The sequence below is a fragment of the Crinia signifera genome, chromosome 1 (genome assembly GCF_055691185.1).
Source record: "Crinia signifera chromosome 1, ASM5569118v1, whole genome shotgun sequence".
NCBI classification, from domain to species: domain Eukaryota; kingdom Metazoa; phylum Chordata; class Amphibia; order Anura; family Myobatrachidae; genus Crinia; species Crinia signifera.
Genome location: NC_139217.1, coordinates 247,148,127 through 247,172,839, shown reverse-complemented (window position 1 = coordinate 247,172,839; position 24,713 = coordinate 247,148,127). Strand labels below are relative to the sequence as shown.

Sequence of the window (24,713 nt, the reverse complement as noted above, 5' to 3'; positions counted from 1 at the left end):
GACATAAAATGTATCTAATTTTTACTTTTACATAAGAAAATATACTTTTATCCAACATACTAAATAATAAAAATATTGTTCGATGAGTGCAGGACACTACATCAGGGCTCTACGTGGTAATTCTATAACCTGTTAATGCATTTTTGTATGTGTTGTAAATTGGTCCATGTATGCTTGGAATGAGATGAGAATTTTTTTCGGTACTTCCCCCATCTTCGCCAGTTACGTTAGCCGCTACCTAAGGTTTTTTGGCGACTAAGTACGCCACCTTCCTGTGTCACCACCACCATATATTACCTTTTGTGAAGTTGAAGCAAGCCCGCGAGGGGACATTGGTGCTATGTAGGTTCCGTAGCATAAGCGGCGGCCGCTGAGGAAGTACCCTTTTTTTTTTTTTTTGCTTATAAAAGTGTCTACCCTAGAAGTCCTACTTGAGAATGGGGGTTAGTAAGGGTGGAGTGTTTATGTCCCCATTGCAGTTCTATTTGAGTGAACATGATGTACCATTGAATAATTTAAAAATCCTGCAGGGCAAACTCCTAAGTATCTACTAGTTTTCATTACTCCTTTTAATGCCGTGTTCACACTGCGTGTGTGAACTACACACCATTTACCCGGCATTTAAATGCCGGGAGTGGCAGCGACGGACCCCTGTTCTCAATGCTAGGCAAATTCCCGGGTGAAGCAGTTCTACCCTGTAATCTGCCTTTTAACACAAGTTTTTTTTTTTTTTTTGCGGTTTGAACGGGTCAACCCATGTCTGCATTCCCGGTTCTCAAACACTGGTAAAAAGAAGAGCTTTATCCGGGTATGCAAACCTGTGTGAAAAGGCAAATTACCGGGTCGACATGCTAGACCCGGTAATTTGCCTTGCAGTGAGAACGGGGTATAATGTAGGGGTATAATGTAGGATCTCAGTCTTCCTTTTTTTTTTTTTTCTTATGTATAATGTGCTGTAATTTTTCTCATAGCCAAAGAACAAGCTGGACTTTGAGGACCGTAACAGTGCTGATTATCCTTATGTGTTTGGATCTATGGAGTTTTCTGATGATGAGCTATTTTATGATGACTGTACATACAGCAGTATCGAACAAATTTCTTCTAAAGAGGTATGTAAACCCAATCTTTCCATTTACATGGCGTGTGGGTCCTCATCAGTGAGCGACGTCATTCACAGATACTGTTTGGTGAACGATATGTTGTCCGATCAATTGCTATATTTTTCAGTGTATACCCAGCATTACTCGGCTAGGGAGCGAAGCAAGGTAAGAAGCAGAGCTACACAGTTTTTAAATTGTGCAGCATTTAGAAGACCGATTCACTTGGACACATACTGTTGCTGATGAAGCATCATGTGACTCATAAGATTCAAAAGCTCTCTGTGTATGGAATTGGCCCCTTAGAGTTGAGAGGTCCTTGCTCAAGTAAATTGCAGATGCCACTAGCACGCACAAGGATACTCTGCTGAATAATTTGATCTAGACTCTTGTATTACAAAGTGCTACAACCTAGAAACTTCTTGTAACTAAAGTAATTTTCCGTGTTTGTGATCGAGATATATCTATATCTAATCAGTTTGGACTTGGAATTCCTTCCTTTAAAAGGAAGATATTTCCTGACTTGTTCTTGGGTGTTCGTGTCAGCAGAGGCCAGCCTCAAAGGTTGGTGTGCAGTGACCACACACTTTGGCTTCAGGGCCTATGGTCTCCAATGGAGTGTGCTTTTTTGAGCGCGCTTAAAGAGGCTCGGTGGTATTTGCCGGCGCAACAGTTTGGATTCAGTCGGACAAGCTGTGGCTTGCGTGGACTATTATGGAGGATCTCGTAGCTGGGCAGCAATGCTCGAGGTGACGCAGATCCTGATCTGGGCTTTTTTCTGCGGTCTTCATTCCGGGGATCTGGAGTGTGGAAGCGGATTTCCAGAGCAGAACTCAGTTGTTGGAAGGGTTTCTCTTTAAGGCGGTGGTCCAGACGATGTTGTGGACTCACAAGACTTTCTTCCAGGAACTATCAGTGTCTGAAATATTCATTCAGTGGTGTGGACACCTGAAAGTTCACGTTTCCCATTTGTCACGGGTGCTGGCTTTGCAGACCTTCTTTCATGGCGTGACATGGTTCATATCAGGCTGCCCTACTGTCCACCTTTGGCTCTGTGGGATTTGTTATGGTTCTCTCTGTGCTCCTGCGTGCTCCGTTTTGAGCCTTTGGAGTCGGTGGACCTACAGTTTATTATGTGGAAACTTGCCTTTCTTCTGCCCATTGCCTTGACCAGGAAAGATTCGGAAATTGGGTGCCTCCATTCCTAACCTTTCACAATGATAGGGCGTACAGTGTGCCTCAGAGAAACGGATCCAAATGGTAAGTTCTTGCAAAAATCCCTTTTTTTTTTTCCCTCCCTTTTTATGCACATATAAGTCTCTGAGACTGGGGGAAAAACGCCTGAAGCTGTCGATCAGAAATTCTCGAGACTGAGCGCAACTGGCTGTTTGTAAATTGCCCAGCACATTGGCATGCTATCTTAAAGATAACAGCACTACTAATGGCAGGGTCTCATAGCGCCCCTGTCATTGAATACATATATCTATACTATATGAGAAGAACCAGTATTCCCATAATGACAAATCCTACATCCATACGCTGAGGGGTAACTTTAATAAAGCTTCTAAAAATGAAGAGGTAATGTTGCCAAGATTCAATAGAGAAATTATAAAACCTATATGTTGTGGGCAAATCAATCAGATTCTGTCAATCATCTTCTATGGCAGTGGTCAGGGAACTTGTTCCTCATTACCCCACACAGTGCATGTTTTGCTGGTAAACCAGCAGGTGCACTAATTACTCAGACACATTTTATAAGGTCCGCAGGTGGAATTATTTCACTTGTGAAAACATGCACTGCGTGGGGTAATGAGGACCGAGTTCCCTGACCACTGTTCTATGGAAACCATCACCCTCTTCTCAATTTTTGCAGTTTTAGAAAATTCACCCCTGAGATTACAATCTGTGGGTGCCTCCTTTCATGACCATGAAGATATAGATAGCCTCGGGAGGAGTGCTGGCTCCTAAACACTGGCATATTAATGCCTTGCTGGCTTATTTTCCACCCAGCTCCAGTTGTTTGGAGTGTCAGATGCAAAGCTGCCTCCTCGGATCTGTAGATGACATGCATTCTGTAGAAGAGTTTATTCTTTCCCTAACTCTTCTCGCTACTTTGGGAATTATTTCTACCCAATCCCGTAGGCACAGAAAGCATAAAATGGGTACACACTGGAGCGTTTGACATCAGAATGAATGTCATTGAACTCAGACTTTTAAATATTAGATTGGGTCATGAACAATCATGCAATGGTTTCTGTTTTGTAAATTACGAAAAACTAAATTTCCCAAGATGTTCCATTAAGGTCTGACCTTTCAAAGCATCCATTGCATGCAATTTTATTTAATGCTCCTTAGAGTACAATGGATTCTAGAAGGCAGTCTTGCTGATTGTCTTGTGCTGCAAGGGATGGGCAAATTGAACCCTTTAAGTGGCAACGTTGCTATGAGCGATGCTCAAAATATCTGCTAAAAATGGCAGTGTCGCTCATAGCGACTTATCTTTTTTTTTTGGATGAAATGTTTAACTAAACTTCATTTAATTTGACTTGCTGTATTTTTATTAATTTATACTAAAAGCAGTCGCTATGAGCGACGCAGATATTTTGAGGATTGCTCACAGCAACATTGGTACTCAAAGGGATAAAGTGTGGCCATGTTCATAAGTTTTCATGGTTGTATAATATTAATCAAAATAAAGTTGTATTGTGCTGCATGAAAAAGAAGGCAGTGTTTTCAGTGAATACAAACAAAGAAAACCATTTGCATTGCTACTTTTAAATCGGTGATTCTCGAGTACCAAGCAGGTGAAGTTTTGGCTTTCTGTAATCGTGCACAGGTGTGTTCATCTGTTTTGTTGCTTTAAGATTCAAAGGGGGGAGGGGGGGTATTCAATCCCAGGTGAAGTTCCTGGGCAGATGAAAAATCTGCAATTTGTTGATTTTAATATTCAATCATGGGCGTGAATTCACCAAAATACATTAATTTGCTGCAATTTCGCTGATCCACACGGTCTATGCTGGATTTTTCGTCAAGGCACAAAATCAGCACTGGGATTCTATTAAAGCAGTGGTTCTCAACCTCAGTCCTCAGGACCCCCAACAGTGCACGTTTTCCAGGTCACCCGGCAGGTGCACTCATTATTATTTTTTTACACATTTTAAAAGATCACAGGTGGAGCTAATTATTTCACCTGTGATTCTGTGTGGAGACCTGGAAACCATGCACTGTTGGGGGTGGTCCTGAGGACCGAGGTTGAGAACCACTGCTATAGGGAGAGTTGGATTTGCCCCCCAAAAAAGTGCTAGAATTGTACTCCTCCTTAGATGGATTTAGCAAATAGTGTTAAGAGCTTGTAATTCTGGAGATTGAATGAATATATATATCTCACCTTTTTAAAAAATATCTTGCATAACTTAACAAGTAATTTTTTAATTGTAAATGATCCAGGGCGGGATGTACTAAGGGGAAAATGGGTTGAACCCCGCCCCCCCATTTTCGGGGGTTTTACCACATTTTCAAATGAACTAATATCCGGCCCCCGCGTCTTCGCTGGGCAAGGTATCGCCACCTTTTGGTGCTGATACCCTATAGAAGTATCGCCGACCGCCACCCCTCGCTGCAGATGTCTACCATGGGGGACAGCCGCGCTGAGCTGGAGATGTGACACCTGTGCACACCACATCACAGGTATTGCAGGGGCCTCCGTCACCGCACTGCGATGCTAGCTGCATATGTTAATACATCCTGCCACCAGTCTCTTCAGATTATTGTAATTAAGACTGGAATTTGAAATGTTATATCTAAAAAATATTCCTTCCTTAACCAAGACTTCATTAGGAGTGTCTCTGGAATAAAACTTCACAAAGTGACTAAGGACTGGTCTACAGTCAAAATATTATCTCTTAAATGGATGAATAGAGGTGCGATTGGTGAATAATAGCCATGTGCAGTCATTCGTGTGAATGAAAGGCTGTAAAAGTTCAGCCTGAAGAGACCTCCACTTTTGACAACCTGTAACTGTGTGTCTCTACATATAAATCATCTTTTCTCTAAAATGCAGCCTCTTTCAACAGACAAAGCAGGTACGCCTAAGATTACATACAGTAGGGTCATTTTTAATGTATATGATCTTAAATGTATCTAGAGATCAATGTTTAGCTTTAATTCAAGTGTGTATTTCTATTTTTTTCTGTTCTGCTGGGTACACACTAAAGCGGTTTACACACTCTGGTATTCTGGGTCATGAACTATTTTTGACTATCTGATTTTGGGTAATTGCACTATATAGATGTACATTAGATTTAGACTATCTTGCTATTTGTGTCTAGGCCAAATACGTTCTCTAGGCGAGATGATCAAGATAGACTTGTGTGCAGTCTATTTTTTTTTTTATATTATTTTTTATGCAATGCAGTCTAAAGGGGGTGCACATCAGCATCGCATTGAATGTGCATGAATACTGTGCAATGCTGATTAACTTTATATTTGCTTTTGACTATATAGTCCAATTCTATACCCGGGATTGTGCAATGTGTACACAGTTTAAGATTCTGTCCAGACTTTCTGGTTTGAGTGAAAAAATTAATGTATAGAAACAAATACCAATCAACCACTTGCTCCCAACAGCTGGAAAATGGGCAAGAATTGTGACTTGGATAAATTGGTTACGTTACATTGCTTTTAGCCAATTTGTCGGAATGTTAATTGTTTTCCAAAGAGATTTTGGGTACTTGTCTCCTAGCAGGGCGCCCGTCGGGTCCCATCGCATACCTTAACTTAAGGTATGTGTTGGGACCCGACTGACCCGATTTCGGGCTTTTTAACAGCTTTCCCGACGATGTAAAAATCTGGTCCATTATAATGGCATGCGATGGACCCGATTTTACATAGGAACCAACGTTAAATGGCCCCCCATACCCGATTTTTCATTGTATAGCCACCCAGATGGGTAATTTGCATGCAAAATGCCACCCCACGATGAACGAAGCGTGGTGAGCGCAGCTACCCCCACTATCCACGTCAGCGTGGAGTTGATTTTATATAGTGTGGCAAGCCTCCGAACCCGAAGCGTGGCGAGCGCACGCATAATAAGTCTGAAGTAATGTGCTGCGCTCGCCACACTATATACAATCAACTCCATGCCGACGTGGATACTGGGGGTATGAAAAGGTCGGAGGACGCGTACCGCTGCGCTCGCCACGCTTCGGGTTCACGTTGATCGTGTCGTTAACGATGGGGGGGCATACAATGAAAAATGGGGTCTCAGGGACCATTTAGCATTGCGATTTGGTTGCATGCGATGCAATTGGCCCGATTTTTTTTTTTTTTTTTTCAAAACCCGATTGCATACAATTAAAATCGGTGGCGCTGTGCTAGGAAACAAGTACCAGATTTTAATTTGGTACTTATTTCCTAGCACGGCGCCCATCTCAGGTGATCGCATACCTTAAGTTAAGGTATGCAATGGACGTGATTTCAGGGCTATTTTTAGCTTTTTCCCCGACAATTAAAAAATCTCGTCCATCGCATGCCTTAAGTTAAGACGTGATTTTTACATAGGGAACAATGTTAAATGGGCCAATGGACCTTTTTTTTTTTTTTTTTTTTTTGTATAGCCACCCTTATGGGTATTTGACAGGACAAATGCGCCCCCCCTCCCCCATTGTTAACGCCACCCCACGATGAACGCCAACCCGAAGCGTGGCGAGCGCAGCGGTACGCGTCCTCCGACCTTTTCATACCCCCACTATCCACGTGGTTTTGATTTTATATAGTGTGGCGAGCGCAGCGAGCCCGAAGCGTGGCGAGGGGACGCGTAATACCTGTGAAGTAATGCGGGGCTCGCTACACTATATAAAATCAACTCCACCCCGACGTGGATAGTGGGCGTATGAAAAGGACGGATGACGCGTACCGACGCCCCTCGCGGGCTCGCTGCGCTCGCCACGCTTCGGGTTGGCGTTGATCGTGGGGTCGCGTTAACAATGGGGGGCATTTGACCCATCAGGGTTGGGGAAACAATAAAAATTGGGGTCTGGGGGCCATTTAACACCTCCTTGGAGGGAAGTGGGGAGACTGAGACACAGATTGCAGCGTATATGACCCCCACCACCCCGGAGAGGGGCCTGTGTGTGTGTGTGTGTGTGTGTGTGTGTGTGTGGTCTAGAGCAATGGTAGCCAACCCTAGCCCTCGAGAGCTACCAACAGTTCACATTTTCCAGACAACCTAGCTGCTGCACTCATTAATCACTGACAGATTTTAAAAGATACACAGATGGAGCTAATTAGCTCACTTGTGATTCTGTGAGGAGACCTGCAAAACATGCACTGTTGGTAGCTCTCGAGGACTAGGGTTGGCTACCCCAGGTCTATAACTAGCTATAATAGAAGCCATGTGATGAAGTGTATTTGTCAGCCTCCTAGTAAAATGGGACAATTGTTCAGGAAAGTAACTATTCTTTCCCCTCATTTCTTTAGTACTCAAAGTATCGCGCGGAGTTGAACAGTGTGGGTTCCGCACCGACAACCCCAATATGTCAAAGGGCTCAAATAAAGAAAAGTGAAAATAAAGAGAACTCTGGCACAAAATTGTCCAAGAATGAAGACCCCTTTTTGCATCCAGGGCCATGGACACCTGTATCAAAGAAGAAAGGTGTGCTCACCACCCCCAACCACAATATACTGGCTGTTCCAAAAGGTACAGTAGTCCTTGTTTACGGTGTACAGACTAGAGCAGGGTTCGCCAACCCGTCGCTCGCGAGCGACAGGTAGCTCGGCGGGTGTATTGAAGTAGCTCAGCAGCTTCCACTGACCTCCTGCCGCGTAGAGGTTCCTTGCTTGGCGGCAGGAGGTCAGAAAGTGATGTAATGCAGAGTTTGTGGTCCTGACTTTGCGGCAGTGACCTCCTGCAGCGTAGCGGTTCCAACCTCGCTTGGCGGCAGGAGGTCTCAGAGAGAGTGACTCCGTGCCGCGTGACCGCCTGACGTCCCCAGCGCATGAATTCGCGCACTTTCCATCGACGCCACAGCCGAGCAGCCCGTCCTGCGCCACGCCGCCACAGCCTCTGCTCAAGTCCTGCGCGCAAGTCCTTCGTTTTAATAAAAAAAAAATTGTTAAAACTCTGTGTGCGCAAAGTGGGCATCGTCTGTGTGGCATTGAGTCATTAAACATATGCCACACAAATGATGCCCATTAAACATATGCCCCACACCTTGGGTGTGGGGCATATGTTTAATCGGCATCATTTGTGGGGCATATGTTTAATGGGCATCATTTGTGGGGCATATGTTTAATGGGCATCATTTGTGGGGCATATGTTTAATGGGCATCATTTGTGGGGCATATGTTTAATGGGCATCATTTGTGGGGCATATGTTTAATGGGCATCATTTGTGGGGCATATGTTTAATGGGCATCATTTGTGGGGCATATGTTTAATGGGCATCATTTGTGGGGCATATGTTTAATGGGCATCATTTGTGGGGCATATGTTTAATGGGCATCATTTGTGGGGCATATGTTTAATGGGCATCATTTGTGGGGCATATGTTTAATGGGCATCATTTGTGGGGCATATGTTTAATGGGCATCATTTGTGGGGCATATGTTTAATGGGCATCATTTGTGGGGCATATGTTTAATGGGCATCATTTGTGGGGCATATGTTTAATGGGCATCATTTGTGGGGCATATGTTTAATGGGCATCATTTGTGGGGCATATGTTTAATGGGCATCATTTGTGGGGCATATGTTTAATGGGCATCATTTGTGGGGCATATGTTTAATGGGCATCATTTGTGGGGCATATGTTTAATGGGCATCATTTGTGGGGCATATGTTTAATGGGCATCATTTGTGGGGCATATGTTTAATGGGCATCATTTGTGGGGCATATGTTTAATGGGCATCATTTGTGGGGCATATGTTTAATGGGCATCATTTGTGGGGCATATGTTTAATGGGCATCATTTGTGGGGCATATGTTTAATGGGCATCATTTGTGGGGCATATGTTTAATGGGCATCATTTGTGGGGCATATGTTTAATGGGCATCATTTGTGGGGCATATGTTTAATGGGCATCATTTGTGGGGCATATGTTTAATGGGCATCATTTGTGGGGCATATGTTTAATGGGCATCATTTGTGGGGCATATGTTTAATGGGCATCATTTGTGGGGCATATGTTTAATGGGCATCATTTGTGGGGCATATGTTTAATGGGCATCATTTGTGGGGCATATGTTTAATGGGCATCAATTTGTGGGGCATATGTTTAATGGGCATCAATTTGTGGGGCATATGTTTAATGGGCATCAATTTGTGGGGCATATGTTTAATGGGCATCAATTTGTGGGGCATATGTTTAATGGGCATCAATGTGTGGGGCATATGTTTAATGGGCATCAATGTGTGGGGCATATGTTTAATGGGCATCAATGTGTGGGGCATATGTTTAATGGGCATCAATGTGTGGGGCATATGTATAAAGGAGCTTCACTTTGTGGGTCATAGGCATAATCGCCATCACGGTGTGTGCTGTGTGGCATATGTATAATGGTGCCTCACGGTGTGGGGCATATTTATAATGGGTATCACGGACTGCACTATTGGGGTCATGTGTATCTGGCACTGCACTATTGAGGGCATGTGTACCACACCCCCATTTTTCATGGCCGCACCCCATGTGGCTACAGCTGTTAGAGAGCTGACCATGCCCCCATAGCGGAAAAAATGGGGGATGTAGCCTCGCAGGAGTTCCACGGTAGTAGAAGATGTCTCTTCTCCTCCACCTACAGTGTTAGAAGGTATGTTTGTGACATATTGGACATTGCAGTGTGTGCCATATTATGTCTGGGGCATTGCAGTGTGTTTTTTTTTATATTATGCAGATTTTTTAACATTTTTTACTTTAGTAGCTCTTCGGGCGGTTTATTTTGTCGCGAGTAGCTCCCGACCCAAAAAAGGTTGGAGACCACTGGACTAGAGGCTTCTCAAACTGTTTATATCCGTTTAGTGGACATGCTATTTTTGTAGGGAAATTCCCCCCCCCCCCCCCCCCCTCCTCTCTGTTTCTTATGTAAGGCCTTATGAATTGATAAGTTTAACATTGAAAGGGTGTGCTTTATTTTATTTTTTTTCTGTTCTGGTTTGCAGAAAAAAGCTCCTTAAACACTCCCACAGAGAAACCTGCAGTCCACCGTGAAACTGTACCGGCTACAATTAGTCCTGAAAGACGGTAAGGTTCCACATTATGGTCTAGTCTTCGCTTGTATTAGTCATGTCCCTTATCTACAACTAACTTGCTCAGTGTTTTAGTATTACCTGGTGGCTGATGTACAAACTCCTTATTAAACCCCAAAAAAAAAGTTAGCAAAATGCACCAGTATTTATTTACTGTTTCTTAAGGCCCATACACACTTGACGATTTTCAACTGAAAATCGGTCAAAACAGCCGTTTTGAGTGATTTCATCATAGCTAGCACACCAGCGCCGCCCCGCTCGTCCGTGTCGCCCCGCTCCCTACCTATGTTAATGCTGACCCTGCCCCGCTCCAACGCTGTATCTTGCTCTCACACTGATGTCTGCACAGTCCGTGCAGCAGACAGGATGCCCCTCCCCCGGACACGGCACACTTCCAGCACAGGACGCCCCGCCCCCCCAGCTGACTGGCCGCTCCCTCCTGAGGATAGAAGCAGCCCCTGCCCACCAATGTTTTTAAGGCAGTAATATATACATTGCTGGCACAAGCCAGCAATGTATATATTGCTGGCCACCAACATTATTAATCCACTGCCCACCAATGTAATGTACTATATAAGCCAGTAATGTATACATTGCTGGCACATGCCAGCAATGTATATATTACTGGCACCACTGCCCACCAATGTAATGTATACATTGCTGGCACATGCCAGCAATGTATACATAACTGGCACCACTGCCCACCAATGTATATTTTGTTTCTACCTATATGCACAGCTGCAAATTAAATCGCACGTGGGTGCGATTTTTCTCCCTGGCGGTGCAGCATGGGGCGGCGTTTACCCAGGGCCAGTGTGACGCACTGCAGCACCCCAGGGGGGGGGGTGCTCCGCTGCTCACCGGGGGGAGGGGGGAATGTGATGTGGTGGGCAGAGTCCAGGGGGGGAGGGGGTGAAGCGGCCCCTGTGTCCGCCGGAGGGAGGGGGAGGAGCTTGGTGCGGCCGCCATTTCTGGGGGGGGGGGGGCGCTAGGGTGGGCGTGTCTAACCAAGGGGGGGAAGCTGCTCCCAAATGCCCCACTCCAGTGCCTAAAGCTGCTTAGTGGTGGCACCTACCCTGCATTAACCTGATTACTGGGCTCTGAATATACGCAGCCCAATGAATCAGGCACCAAGAACAGGAATGCACTGAATAAAATGGTCCCTGCTCCAACCATTGGAATTCAAACCCCGCCCATTATGTAAATAGCCTTATAATGAAAGATTTTCAGCAAAGTCTTTCGCCTCCTGAAAATTTTTTGCTCTTTGGGGAAAATAACTGTGTGTACGCACTACTTTGCCAAAATCTCTGATAGATTTATCTGTCACCAAAGTCTTTTGAAACGAAAATCTACAAGTGTATATGGGCCTTTATATAGCGCAGCATATTCCGTTGCGCTTCACATAGAGGTGAGCAGTACATATGTTGCAATAGTTAGCATTACTGCCTAACAGCACAGAAGTCAAGAGTGCTATTCCCTTTAATTGTGTGTAGCGCTTGAGCTTGTGTGGGTTTCCTACCAAGGAAAGAATAGACACACTATGGCTAAAGGTGGCCACACATGATACAATTGGCAAGTGCGATAAGATGCGTTCTCCTGCACACATCCCATCTTATGTGCTGCGCATACTTTTTGTACTAGATTGTGTCTCATTGCATTGCAAAACGTATGCGATGCGATCTGGTCCAAATTGCATACAATAACTGTACCGTGTATGGGCACTTTAATGCAGTAAGTGTGCAACTTCTTATAAATCTGTATTGAGCTTCATCATTTATGATCATCTACAGTATGTATGCAACACTGACAACTTGGTGAATGTATGATTTGGAATTGTATGTCCACTAGGTGGTGCTACATGTCAACAATACCTTCTAATCTAATCCTTTTTATTTTTTCATAGATGTCGCTCAGTAGATTTAGACTTAAATCAAGCACATCTGGATAGTGCCCAGAAGAAAAAAGGTACAAAAGTTTTTGGGAGTCTAGAAAGAGGACTTGATAAAGTAATTACTATGCTAACACCCAACAAACGAAAAGGATTTGCAAAAGATGGACCAAGAAAACTCAGGGTAACTGCTTTATTATTTTTTTATACTTCAAGTGTGTATAGCTCTAATACCTCATTCTTATGACATTGTATTGACTTGGTATTTTATAAAACCGTAAATTCTTGGATTTTGGAAAGTCACGCTGCTGTGAGCCTTCTCCCTCCATGCTCTCGGTAGTCATGGGTGCATGTGGCCACGGTAGATATGGATGTGCTCCAACACCGCTTTGCAGCATATAGGAGTGTCCCACAGCGCTGGGAGTCACAGCCTCATGGATTCTATAGCGAATGACTAGTGCGCAAATACCTACTGTCCCGCGAGAGGCTTAGGTGAATACTGTGCAAACAGAGGCAATCACAAGGTAGCAGACTAGCTTTCGAAGCATTTGCTTCCAGCTGGCTTATGTATTTATTTGATAACAATTGTCCTATTTAGCACACATTCTCTGCGGGGGAAACTTTCCAAAATCCCTGAGAATGGTGGAGAATTACCGGTATTATTATTATTATTATTATTATTATTATTATTATTATTATTATTATTTTATTTCTTTTTTTAAATTCTAATTCTATTTGACAGGCCCATTACAATGTAACTATGACGAATATGCTGAATCCTGACCAGTTGCTAAATGAAATAACCAGAGTACTACCAAAGAAAAATGTTGACTATGTGCAGAAAGGGTAAGTGTTACACAAGTAATTGCATGTGCTTATCTCCATATTTTTATACTTTTTTAACAAGACCTCAACTAACGTATGTGCGTGGTGGTGAACTATACTTACTGATTTTTTTAAATGATTTTGGTTTTTAACTCCATATAGAATGAGATTGGCCACCTACTTTTCTTTCCCTGTGTATAAATAATTGACTCTTGCATCGAGGAAAAATACATCCTTATTGAATGCCCCATGTCACACTATCCAAGTCCTATATGCATCACTCATGCAGATTTCCTTTACTACCTCCATCCTCTATTGTAGCCAATGGACTGGTTGCAGACTTTGTAATGCCTACTTCATATTTAAGGTGACCTCTCCTGAAGTACAGTAGGTGGTCTTTTTCTGAGCAGGCTACTTCCACCCCTTGCTTCATAACTATACTATAGACATGTGTGGAGAAAGGGAAGTACAGTTTGTTTTTATACTGTAGCCTGATGCAAATATATTTGTACCTGTCCCAAGCAAGTTGGAGGAACTGTAGGGTTGTATAATTTTGTTACTGGCTTTCCATAACCTGTCATTTAGCAACTAGGTGTTGTAGGTACTCTTAACCCTTTGAGTGCCAAGTGAATTTGTCAAAATAGATGTGAAAATTGCCAAGCAGACATTTGTATCCATCATAATGACCTGCAATGCTTACCTTATACTATATAGCAGGGGTAGGCAAGTAATGATTTTGGTCGAGGTCCGCACAATGCTGCCAATACGGGCGCACTGCGGCCAATACGGGCGCACTGCGGCCAATACGGTCACAATTCTGGCACTGCAGGCAATACGGGGACACTGCAGGCAATACGGGGACACTGCGGCCAATACAGTCACAATTCTGGCACTGCAGGCAATACGGGGACACTGCAGGCAATACGGGCACACTGCAGGCAATACGGGCACACTGCGGCCAATACAGTCACAATTCTGGCACTGCAGGCTATACGGGGACACTGCAGGCAATACGGGGACACTGCAGGCAATACGGGGACAATTCTGGCACTGCGGGCAATACGGGGACAATTCTGGCACTGCTAGCAATACGGGGACAATGCTGACAATACGGGGACAATGCTGGCAATACGGGGACAATGCTGACAATACGGGGACAATGCTGACAATACAGGCCAGCATTGTCCCTGTATTGTCCCTGTATTGTCCCTGTATTGTCCCTGTATTGTCCCTGTATTGTCCCTGTATTGTCCCTGTATTGTCCCTGTATTGTCCCTGTATTGTCCCTGTATTGTCCCTGTATTGCCAGCATTGTCCCTGTATTGCCAGCATTGTCCCTGTATTGCCAGCATTGTCCCTGTATTGCCAGCATTGTCCCCGTATTGCCAGCATTGTCCCCGTATTGCCAGCATTGTCCCCGTATTGCCAGCATTGTCCCCGTATTGCCAGCATTGTCCCCGTATTGCCAGCATTGTCCCCGTATTGCCAGCATTGTCCCCGTATTGCCAGCATTGTCCCCGTATTGCCAGCATTGTCCCCGTATTGCCAGCATTGTCCCCGTATTGCCAGCATTGTCCCCGTATTGCCAGCATTGTCCCCGTATTGCCAGCATTGTCCCCGTATTGCCAGCATTGTCCCCGTATTGCCAGCATTGTCCCCGTATTGCCAGCATTGTCCCCGTATTGCCAGCATTGTCCCCGTATTGCCAGCATTGTCCCCGTATTGCCAGCATTGTCCCCGTAATGAATACAGGGACAATGTAGGCACATTCTGCTCACCTTTTTAAAAATGCCAACTCTGCATACAGGTGCGGCGTCAGGCAGCTCCTTCACTCAGCGTGGGAGGAGGGAGGGCGGCCGGGCAGCTCCTTCATTCAGCGGGAGGGAGGGCGGCCGGGCAGCTACTTCACTCTGCCGGCGGGAGGATGGCCGGGTAGCGCCGGGCGGGAGGGCGGGCAGCTACTTTACTCTGCCGGCGGGAGCGCGGCCGGGTAGCGCCGGGAGGGAGGGCGGACGGACTTGGCGCGCGTGGCGTCTCTAAATGACGCTGGCCGCATCTTCAGCCCCCGCCCACGTGAGGCGCCGCGATAGGATGCTCGCTAGTCAGGGGAAGGAGACGTCACGTCTCCTTCCCCTGTCATATTTGGCGAAAACCTGTGAGGTCCGGAACTCTGGCTTCTGCGGTCCGGAGATGGACCGCGGTCCGCCAGTTGCCGGACCCTGCTATATAGGAAATATTCATATTTTTTATTTGAATTTATATAACAATTGTGAGACTCCTTTGTAGCAGATATATTGAACATCTCATAGATGTTGGCAAAGGGGTTAAAGAAATTTGAGAGCTTGCAGGCTTTCCATATTATACAGTTACAACTTTCAAGAATCACTTGTCTTCTGTTTTTTGTTTCTTTTTTTTTTTTTTACAAAAGAAAAAGGGGGATCATTGCACCAGTTCTTTTTAACACCAGGGTATAGCTGTATGAAGCAGCAGCTGAATGGGCAACATCTACTGTCTTCACTATGTATAATTTTATACAAAGCCCTTAATGTGCTTCAGAGGTGGTTGCCAGGGGCAACGTCTCCACTGACTAATTTCTCCACTCTTCTCACTGCTTCATACATCTCCCCCACAGCCTTTAACAGGGCAGTTAGGAGCTGGTTGCCTACAGTGTATGGTGCATTACTGCACTGGCGTTTAAAGAATATGTGTTTCCAGTGCTTTAAGTAGCTGACCTAAGCATAAGGATACTAAAATGAACCAAAGTAGTGGAGTGTTAAGCAATTGCAATTTTTAAGCATCCTTTTCCATGTTTTTGCATAGGTATACCCTGAAGTGCAAAACACAATCTGATTTTGGAAAAGTGACTATGCAGTTTGAGCTAGAAGTATGTCAACTAAAGCCTGAAGTAATGGGGATCAGGAGGCAGCGGCTTAAAGGTGATGCTTGGGTTTACAAGAGACTAGTAGAAGACATTCTTTCAAGCTGCAAGGTGTAATTGTCAATTATTGTCTATCTACTGTTGGATAGTGTACATAAAACATGAACAGAACCCATTCTACGCTCGATCCACTAGAAATCGCTATCACTTTATATGACACTATTTCTGTGCCAGTTATGTGCGTCTAATCTTTTGTATAATTGTAAAACAAATTCTTTTATTTATGTGGTACTTTTATTTTAATTTACATGTATGTATGTTCTCAAATTTGTGCTAGGTCTTAAAATAAAAGAAAATCTGTGATAAATCAAGTGGTGTGCGTGTTATTTGGGGGGTTTCACTATTTGTAACAAGGAACAGAAGTGGCAGCAATTTCACATCTCTAAATATGTCATGTTTACTAGAACATGGGTGATACAGCATTTGCATAATTCTTTTGCTGTCTGTGGTTCTTAAGTAGGATTTATTGAGGTCGTTAATTAAGCCACAGCTGTGGTTACTAGAGTTAAACTGTATGCTCAATATGTTGCGTAAAATAGGATTGACTCCAATAAATGTATTCTTTAGTCAACAAAATGCCAGGCTTCCCACTATGAAGTTGAATGCTTTGTAATGAAATGTAAATTCATTACTTGGGTTTAGGGCCAGCGGATAATGATCAGGACTGTGAATGCATCTTGCTAATCCCTTTAAAAGGTCATCAAAGCCTTTACATTTGTATCCTTGTAGTAGCAATAATTTTTTTTTTTCCTCCTAATTTTTTTTTTTTTTCTTTGTGTAGTATATTGCACAGGCATTTCAGTTTTTTTTTATTTTTTTATTTATTGCTATTCTTTATTGCTGAAGTGTCTAATTATAGTGTTGGTTTTTGTGGTATTACTATAACCCCAATATAATATTTTACAGGGGGGGCAATCAAATGATACTGGGAGATCACAATGGTGAAATATCACAGATAAAGGCCCCTACATACTTGTAGTGTTCAACAGCCTAACATCACAATGTGCACGTGTCCTCTTGGCAACAAGCTTTTAAATTGGCCAAAGGGAGGCTCTTTGAAAGCTTAGTACTCTGGTTCACAAAATCTTGGCTGGAGTTCTTCTTTTTTTTTTTTTTTTTTTTTTTTTGGGACCGTAAAAAAAAGCACTCGGGGAAGATAAGCAATCTGACTAGTTCACTTAAGGCCCATACAGACACTACGATGTGTCACATCTTAACTACCATCGTTCATTTTCACCCTTGAAGTGAAAATGAAAGACCTCAGCATTGCAGTGATCGCTGGTGCACGACAGATGAGAAACGACCACAAACGATGCAGGTCCTTTTTCTATAGAAAAAACAAACATTGTTAACGACCATAGCCAAATTGACCTGCATGCATGGACGATGGCTATGGTCTTTAACGACCCACGGGTACGCGCATCGTTTGTAGTCGTCCATCATTCACAGCATAAACACTAGACGATGTTGAAAGATTCACCTCCTGAACGACCCTGAACGAAGTCGTTCTGAGTTGTTCAGTAGGTGATTTATAATGGGGTCGTTCATCATCATTAAGGAATCATCGTAGTGTCTGTATGGGCCTTTAGACCTTAAGCGCACACTGCCCGCGTGTATACCACACTGGCCTGCGCACATTGCTGGGGCACCATATGTGTGCTGAGCAATCCGTGCTTTAGCATGGCTTCCTGTTGCCCCGTGTGTACAGGGCTTTAACTTTGTTATGGTTTCTTCCCACCAGTAAAGAATGGTGAGCAGTTCAAGCGCAGTCATAGGAAGCCCTATGGCAATTTCTACATTAATCTTTTGTACAGTTAACAAAATATCCAAAGTTTAAAATACTCTATTGCAGGGATGGCCAACAAGTCAAGAGAAAGAGCCAGAAACTATGTTTAAGAGCCAACATCACTTGTGTGTCAACAATTGGGCATGGCCTTCTATCTGCTAGGAAATGCCCCTGGTATAAAATGCATTGGAAAAGGCAGATTCACATAAACATCTGCTCCAGCATCAGACCACCCTCGTGTCATTCCAGCAGCCCATTTTGTAACTCCAGCCTTTCCATGCCACTACAGCATCCCTTAATATTGTCACTGCAGCCCTTTGTGTGTGACTGTCCCCTTAATTGTACTGAGCTCAGTATGTAAGGGGGATTAGTGCATCCTGTAGTCAGAAATCACCACAGTGTTTATAAGTCTTAGGACCCGCTAGAAACCTCCTTAAAACAGAACTAGTACCAGGAACCAAGCTACTTACTGGTCCATCTCTGCTAATTTGCACAGCCCTGCGATCAGGTAATTGCCACCCAGCCCGAGTAAAATTCCGCCCTGTGCAAGCCTGCAAGAATATTGCAGCCCTGCGATTTAGCTGCAAATCTATTTGCAACTGCTAGCCATCAACTGAATTCCCCAGTGTGTGCAGTCTGTGCGGAGCCCAGGACTTGCTCGGCCAGTGCGATAGAAACACACTAATAGTGGCCAGAGCGGACGTCACATATCCCTCTTGAAACCGATTGGGCATGCCTGCGGTTTCCCTGACAAAATGGCTGGGTGACTCACAAATGCCAGCTTCCTTTCAATCAACTTTCATATGGCTTGCAATTAAAAAGTTGCTGGATTTTATCACTGGGTATGTCGTTTGATAATCACCTGGCCTGCAAATTTGCAGCCTAGCAATCAGGTCTGAATAACCACCACGTTGCCAGAGTTTCCTTTCCAGCAAGAAAGACCATGGAGTTTATTGAAGGATGTCCTCATGCTGTATGCATGCACAGTCCAATAATCACCCGGCATGCAAATTTGTGGCAGTGTGATCTTGTCTGAATAACCCCTCCCACACACACACCTGGTACACTGCTCTCAAGAGCCACAGGGTGGCTACTGCTGCTCTACTGGGTACCCTTAGCCAAAGGAAATACTATATAAAACGCCCATGAGTAGGAATTGTGGGGCAGATTTATTAAACTTGGTGATGTGATGCAGTGTCTGGTTTTTATCACCGGCCAATCAGCTCCTACCTGTGAAGTTACAGGCTTGGTTTGAAAAATGACAGGTAGGAGATGATTGGCCGGTGATAAAAAACAGACAGTTTATCACTTCACCAAGCTTAATAAATCTACCCCTGAGATTCCAGAAATTACACCGACCAGAGATTTCCAGTTAGTGACTGTTTGAAGTTCGGTTATTAAAGTTTTCATGTGTTTATAATACTGGTTCCCAAGCTCTGCCCTCAGGACCCCTAAGAGCACATACTTTGCAGGTCTCCACACAGAAGTGAAATAATTAAGCTCTATCTGTGACTCTTTAAAACGGGGCCATTAAATACACCTGTGCACCTGCTGTGTGACTTGGAAAATGGGAACGGTGTTGGGGTTCTGAGACAGTTTGAGAACCACTGTGCTGTAGGAATTGTTTTTGGGAAAGTTAGCAAGTTGGAGAACTCCAACTAAAGTGCTCACATGCTAGGATAGCATCCAGAATCTTTTGATCTACCAAGTCTCACTCTGAACACAAAGTCTCTGGACTGATGATCAGACAATAGTAGACCGATTTACAGAAACAGACTTAACAAGTTTTTTAGTTTAAAATTTTGTGGGTGTTCATCTGAAGAACAAAACTATAGGTTGGAGTCAGTCAAAAATATGTGACTACATACAGGTTGAGTATCCCGTATCCGAGTATCCGTTATCCAAATTATTCTGAAAACCATACATTCCAGAAAGTGAAAAAAAAAATATTTTTTTTGCTAAAAACTCACTGGGGACATTTTTAACAGCACTACTGGTGACATGATATGTAACTGGCACTATATATGTACAAGAAAATGATTGCTTGGCATTCAAATTCAATATCTGAGATAGTACACAAATTTTGTTTCATGTTTTGAAACCTTCTTTTTGAACAAATAAAATATTTTTGTGTGTTTTATGTGGTAATAAAATATATTTGTGTGTATTTTATGTGTATATACAGCATACATGCAAGATACTTCAAAATACATAATTAAAATATTCAGAAATACAGAATAATCCGTCATCCAAAATTCTCCTTGTCCTGAGCATTTTGGATACGGGATACTCAACCTGTATAAGTATATTTTTGCTATAGCAGTGATGAAAACAAGACTTTTTATTTTTTTTAGTAGGTGCTCGTTGACCGAAATATAAAGACTCATTATCAATAAAAATCATTCAACGATCTCACAGGTGGTGTGAGAACAAGATGTCAAAAGCTATTCTATACTTCCAGATGGATTAAAAGCTGACAGTTGTCCCAACAAATAATTCGGAAATATGGATTTTTGCAGATTGCTTTGATGGTAAAAAAGGGTAAATACCAGGTTTTAAAAGTACCAATCCCATCACATAACCCTGAATGTGCAAGGAATAGATGATATTTGAATTTCAATCTTGCGCTTCCATTTGTTGGAATTGAAAGAATTATCTTTTATTTACAGAGGATATTTGGCGGCAGTTCAGTCATTGCCCCAGGGGAGCTTGCAATCTATGGGGCAGGTGCATTAAGCATGGTGAAGCAAAATCAGAAAGGTGAAAAATGCACCAGCCACTCAACTCCTAACTGTCATGTTTGAAAAATCTGATTGACTGGTGCACTATTAACTTCTTCTACTACTCTTGAACAGACCTAATACATTTGCCTCTGTTTCCTACATGCACACAAATTCATGCTAGGGTTAATTTGTTGGCAGCCAATTGACCTGTCAGCACATTTTCTCGATTTGTAGGAAAAAACCCAAACAAGCGTGGAAGGTATACAAACTTCACAGTTCTGACCTATGACCTTAGTGCAGTAATGCAAACCATTGCTCCTTCTGTTTTTACCCTGACTTAAAGGAGAAGGAAAAGGGGATACTGCTAGAACATTGATTTCTACCTAAATGGCCATATCCTCTACATCAGTGTTTCCCAACCCTGGTTCTCAAGTACCCCCAACAGTGCATGTTTTGCAGGTCTCCACACAGAATCAGTGACATAATTAGCTCCACCTGTGGATCTTTTAAAATGTGCCTGAATAATCTGTGCACCTGTCGGGTGACTTGGAAAACGTGCACTGTTGGGGGTACTTGAGGACCAGGGTTGGGAACCACTGATCTACATGAAGCACCAGTCTTATACCTAAATTTAGAAAATGTCTCTCTAGACTTGGAAATTGAGCATTCATTATTAAAGAATAAGGAGTCATTAACCCTTTGAGTGCCAATGTTGCTGTGATATAGCCTCATAATATGCAATTGATAATATTTAATTAACCTTCAATCAATTGAAGTGCCTGTATTTTTGGATTTACTTATACCAAAAGAACAGTCTCTGTGGGCAAAGCTGGCATATTTAGTGGATATTTTTAGGCACTCTCACAGCAACCTTGGCACTAAAAGGTTATGGAAATATTGATATTTTTGGAAGAAAGTTGCTAAAGACATTGGATGCTAGCATATATCCCCAATAAAAATTTCTTCAGGAACATTGCTACATGCATCAACAAGCTAGGTGTACACTATATATTTGGACATAGTTGCCAACAATTAGGTGATCAATCTGTTTTATTGCATAATGTTTATGAAGGGTCATTTTCGCTGCTTCGTAATAAACCCAAGAAATTATGATCACAAACATGCTCCTTCACTTAGACAACCAGAATGACAATTCTCAGCCTCCATCTACCAATAGCATGCAGTATGTGCGGGCTTTCTTAATTCTGACAGTTTGCATGTGCAAATTCCGTGTGGTGTGGCACAAAAAAACTTTTTATTGATTTTTTTTTTTTATTTTTTTTATTTAATGGCTTAATGTGTAGGGGCATTTGATTTACCAATAAATAACCCTGACAGTATGTACCTAGCTTTATTGGTTACAAAGTTAGCTACAGATCTAATCAAGAGATTAATTCAAGCATGCAAATAAGTCGCCTTCACATACAATCTTTTGTATCTCCTCAGATGTACCACAGCTCGCCATTCATCTAAAGATTCTCTTTCACACTAGTCTACTAGTTGAAGTGAAAATCTGGTACCACAACATAAAGCAAGAGAGCAGATGTGGCATACAGTCATTCAAATAAATGTAATATTGTCATATATACAAAGGTTTTGTCAAATTTGCTCAATATTATGAGCCTACCCACGAAATGTCAAGTTAACCTTGTCTGGCATGCCCCTACCATTATAGGGGTTCATCTGCAGGCCCCCCACCAAACTACCCCAGGGCACCACACAAATGATAGCAGGGAAGTATCAGTATCAAGTAAGTAAAACTATTACATCTATTATCACTGTAATGGCTGTATGGTGCTTTCTTGTTTCTATGGGGTAGATGTATGAAGCAGTGATAAGGTAGGAGAAGTGAGCCAGAGGAGAAGTGGCCCATGGCAACCAATCAGCACTGAAGTAACATTTATAATTTGCATAATCTAAAATAATACAGGGCAGCTGATTGGTTACCATGGGCCACTTCTCTGGCTCACTTCTCCCTGATCACTGCTTCATACATCTACCCCCATGTTCTAGTACCAAGGGCATGATTCAGACCTGTGTGCTAGGCTGCGTATAGTCGTGCCTAGTGAGCAGGTAAATGCCACCCTGCCAAATGCACGTGCATTAATTGGTGCTTGATTTTTTTTATATGACCACCATGGAGTCTAACAATTAATTAAGCAATATGTTTGTTCACTTCACTTTATTTTAAATCCTCCATTTGCGCTGCAACATTCCCTTGCCATATCTCTGCTTGTGTATATTTTTCAGAGACCATTTGGAAGGGAAAACGGGTGGGGTGGTAACATACTGACCTTTTAAAGATATGAGGCTTATGTTAATGATACGGGGCCAGATGCACTAAGCTTCAAAAGTGATAAAATGGAGAGCGATAAACCATCAACCAATCAGCTCCTGTCTGACATTTTTCAAACACAGTCTGTGACGTGGCAGGTAGGAGCTGATTGGCTGTCTGTTTATCACTCTCCATTTTATCACTTCGTACATCTGGCCCACGGTGTGAACTGATACATCGCTTCAAGCAGTGGTGATCTTCTTAATGTTCGAAAATACTACGTTTCAGTTAAGCATTCAAAATCCAAGAAAATATTTATATTTTCAACCAGGATAAAAAAAGGTTTTAAATCTTAATCCTGTATGTAAGTTTCACTGGTTCTCTACTTCAGTCAGAACATAAATGAATAAAAGTACAGCAACTACATATCTTTATTACCAACACAGTGGAAGGTATTATAAATAGGTAATGAATTGGGATGGAGTACCAAGCCATAAATCAATCAGGGTTTTCTAAGTCTATAATAAACTACCAAAGTAAAATGCCAGAGTTTAGTAATAACTCCTGTGCTCAGAGGTGAATTTATGACTTTTTATCAATCAGTTCCTAACCATTCCACATTTTATATACTGTCAAAATCTCTCTTATAAGAATAGTTAAATCATAAGAGGATATTTGTTAACCACAAATGATTTGTTTTGTATTTCGATAAGCTGTATACATTATTAGTTTTTGTTTGTTTAACATAAAAATAATTCACACTTGAATATATATATATATATATATATATATATATATTCATAGATGGAAAGATAACCCTTTCACTGCGCTGTGTAGATGTCGGCAGCACCTCTATAAGTCCCCCCTGTTAGTGGGGGAGGAAGAAAGTATGGATAGAAAAGATATAGAGTGCGCCTCCTGTTGTTTCACCACCACCACCACCTTAAAATTTAGATGGAAATAGACATTTCAGGTAAAAATAGTTGTACACTTTATTATAAAATAATTCTTAATATTGTTCCATATGTAGTCACAGTCTTCTCAATCACAATAACCCGACGCGTTTCGTCATATAGACTTCATCAGGGGTGTAACATATGACTCACAACGGCATGTGCTCTCGATAAAAAGCAATTGTGCTGGTTCTTCAGTGGGTACTGGAACCGACTAAAACGGTCTCACTTTAAGTATGGAATGGGGCAAAAATGGGTGATTTGGAGAGGGGTTTTTTTCCGTCAATCCTCTCATGAACAGATACTGTAACTCCCAGGCTGCCACTCCAAATAGCTGCAGAATATATATATGAAATTAATAGTTTTCCCATGTTATAACATGCATAGTTTTCACTAAATGTTCTGTTTGTCAATAAACCACCAGCAAATCATATTCCAGACAAACAAGCTCTGATGTGTGGGGAGGGCAAGTATATTACATATAGCAGAAAGGGTTCCAGAACGTTGGGATTCTTACTTCTCAAGGATAGGATTTTACAATTAAATATTTATTGGATCTCTCAAAAATAAAATATTAAATAAAAATGTTTAAATTATATTTAAAATTGGAAAAGGATCATTAGTTTATCAAATAAAAGCCCTTGACTAGCTTCATATCTGAATAACTGAATTAAAGAGCCTCATTGAGAGTAACTGTCTATGAAGAAGAAAAATCTTTTACCTTTGACTAAACCTGAATAACGACTGTTGTAGCAGCCTTGATCACATTTGTTACCACTTTAGAGCTTTTTACTAAACTTAAATGCCACATCCCAGCCTTATATAACTGAGGCTCTAGATCTCCTTCCTCCTCTTTGCTCTACATCCTCTTCACTCTTGCCTCTGCTCCAATGCTTCCTCCTTGTGGTACTCAGTGAAGTGAGGTGATGCATAGCCTTTCCTGTAATACTGAGATATATTCTGGAGTAAAAAGTCTGTGGCAGGG

General features: G+C 42.5%; 1 protein-coding gene across 1 annotated transcript in view; it reads left to right on the top strand.

Moving 5' to 3' along the window:
* The window catches only part of MELK (maternal embryonic leucine zipper kinase), a 36,021-nt gene extending 19,723 nt beyond the window's left edge, over nucleotides 1-16,298 (top strand). The window contains exons 13-18 of the mRNA XM_083179837.1: nucleotides 972-1,109; nucleotides 7,575-7,794; nucleotides 10,254-10,335; nucleotides 12,244-12,412; nucleotides 12,971-13,074; nucleotides 15,874-16,298. Coding sequence (XP_083035963.1) covers nucleotides 972-1,109; nucleotides 7,575-7,794; nucleotides 10,254-10,335; nucleotides 12,244-12,412; nucleotides 12,971-13,074; nucleotides 15,874-16,048 — 888 coding nt within the window. The 3' untranslated portion in view covers nucleotides 16,049-16,298. The remainder of the gene's footprint in view (nucleotides 1-971; nucleotides 1,110-7,574; nucleotides 7,795-10,253; nucleotides 10,336-12,243; nucleotides 12,413-12,970; nucleotides 13,075-15,873) is intronic.
* Nucleotides 16,299-24,713: the final 8,415 nt, after the last annotated feature.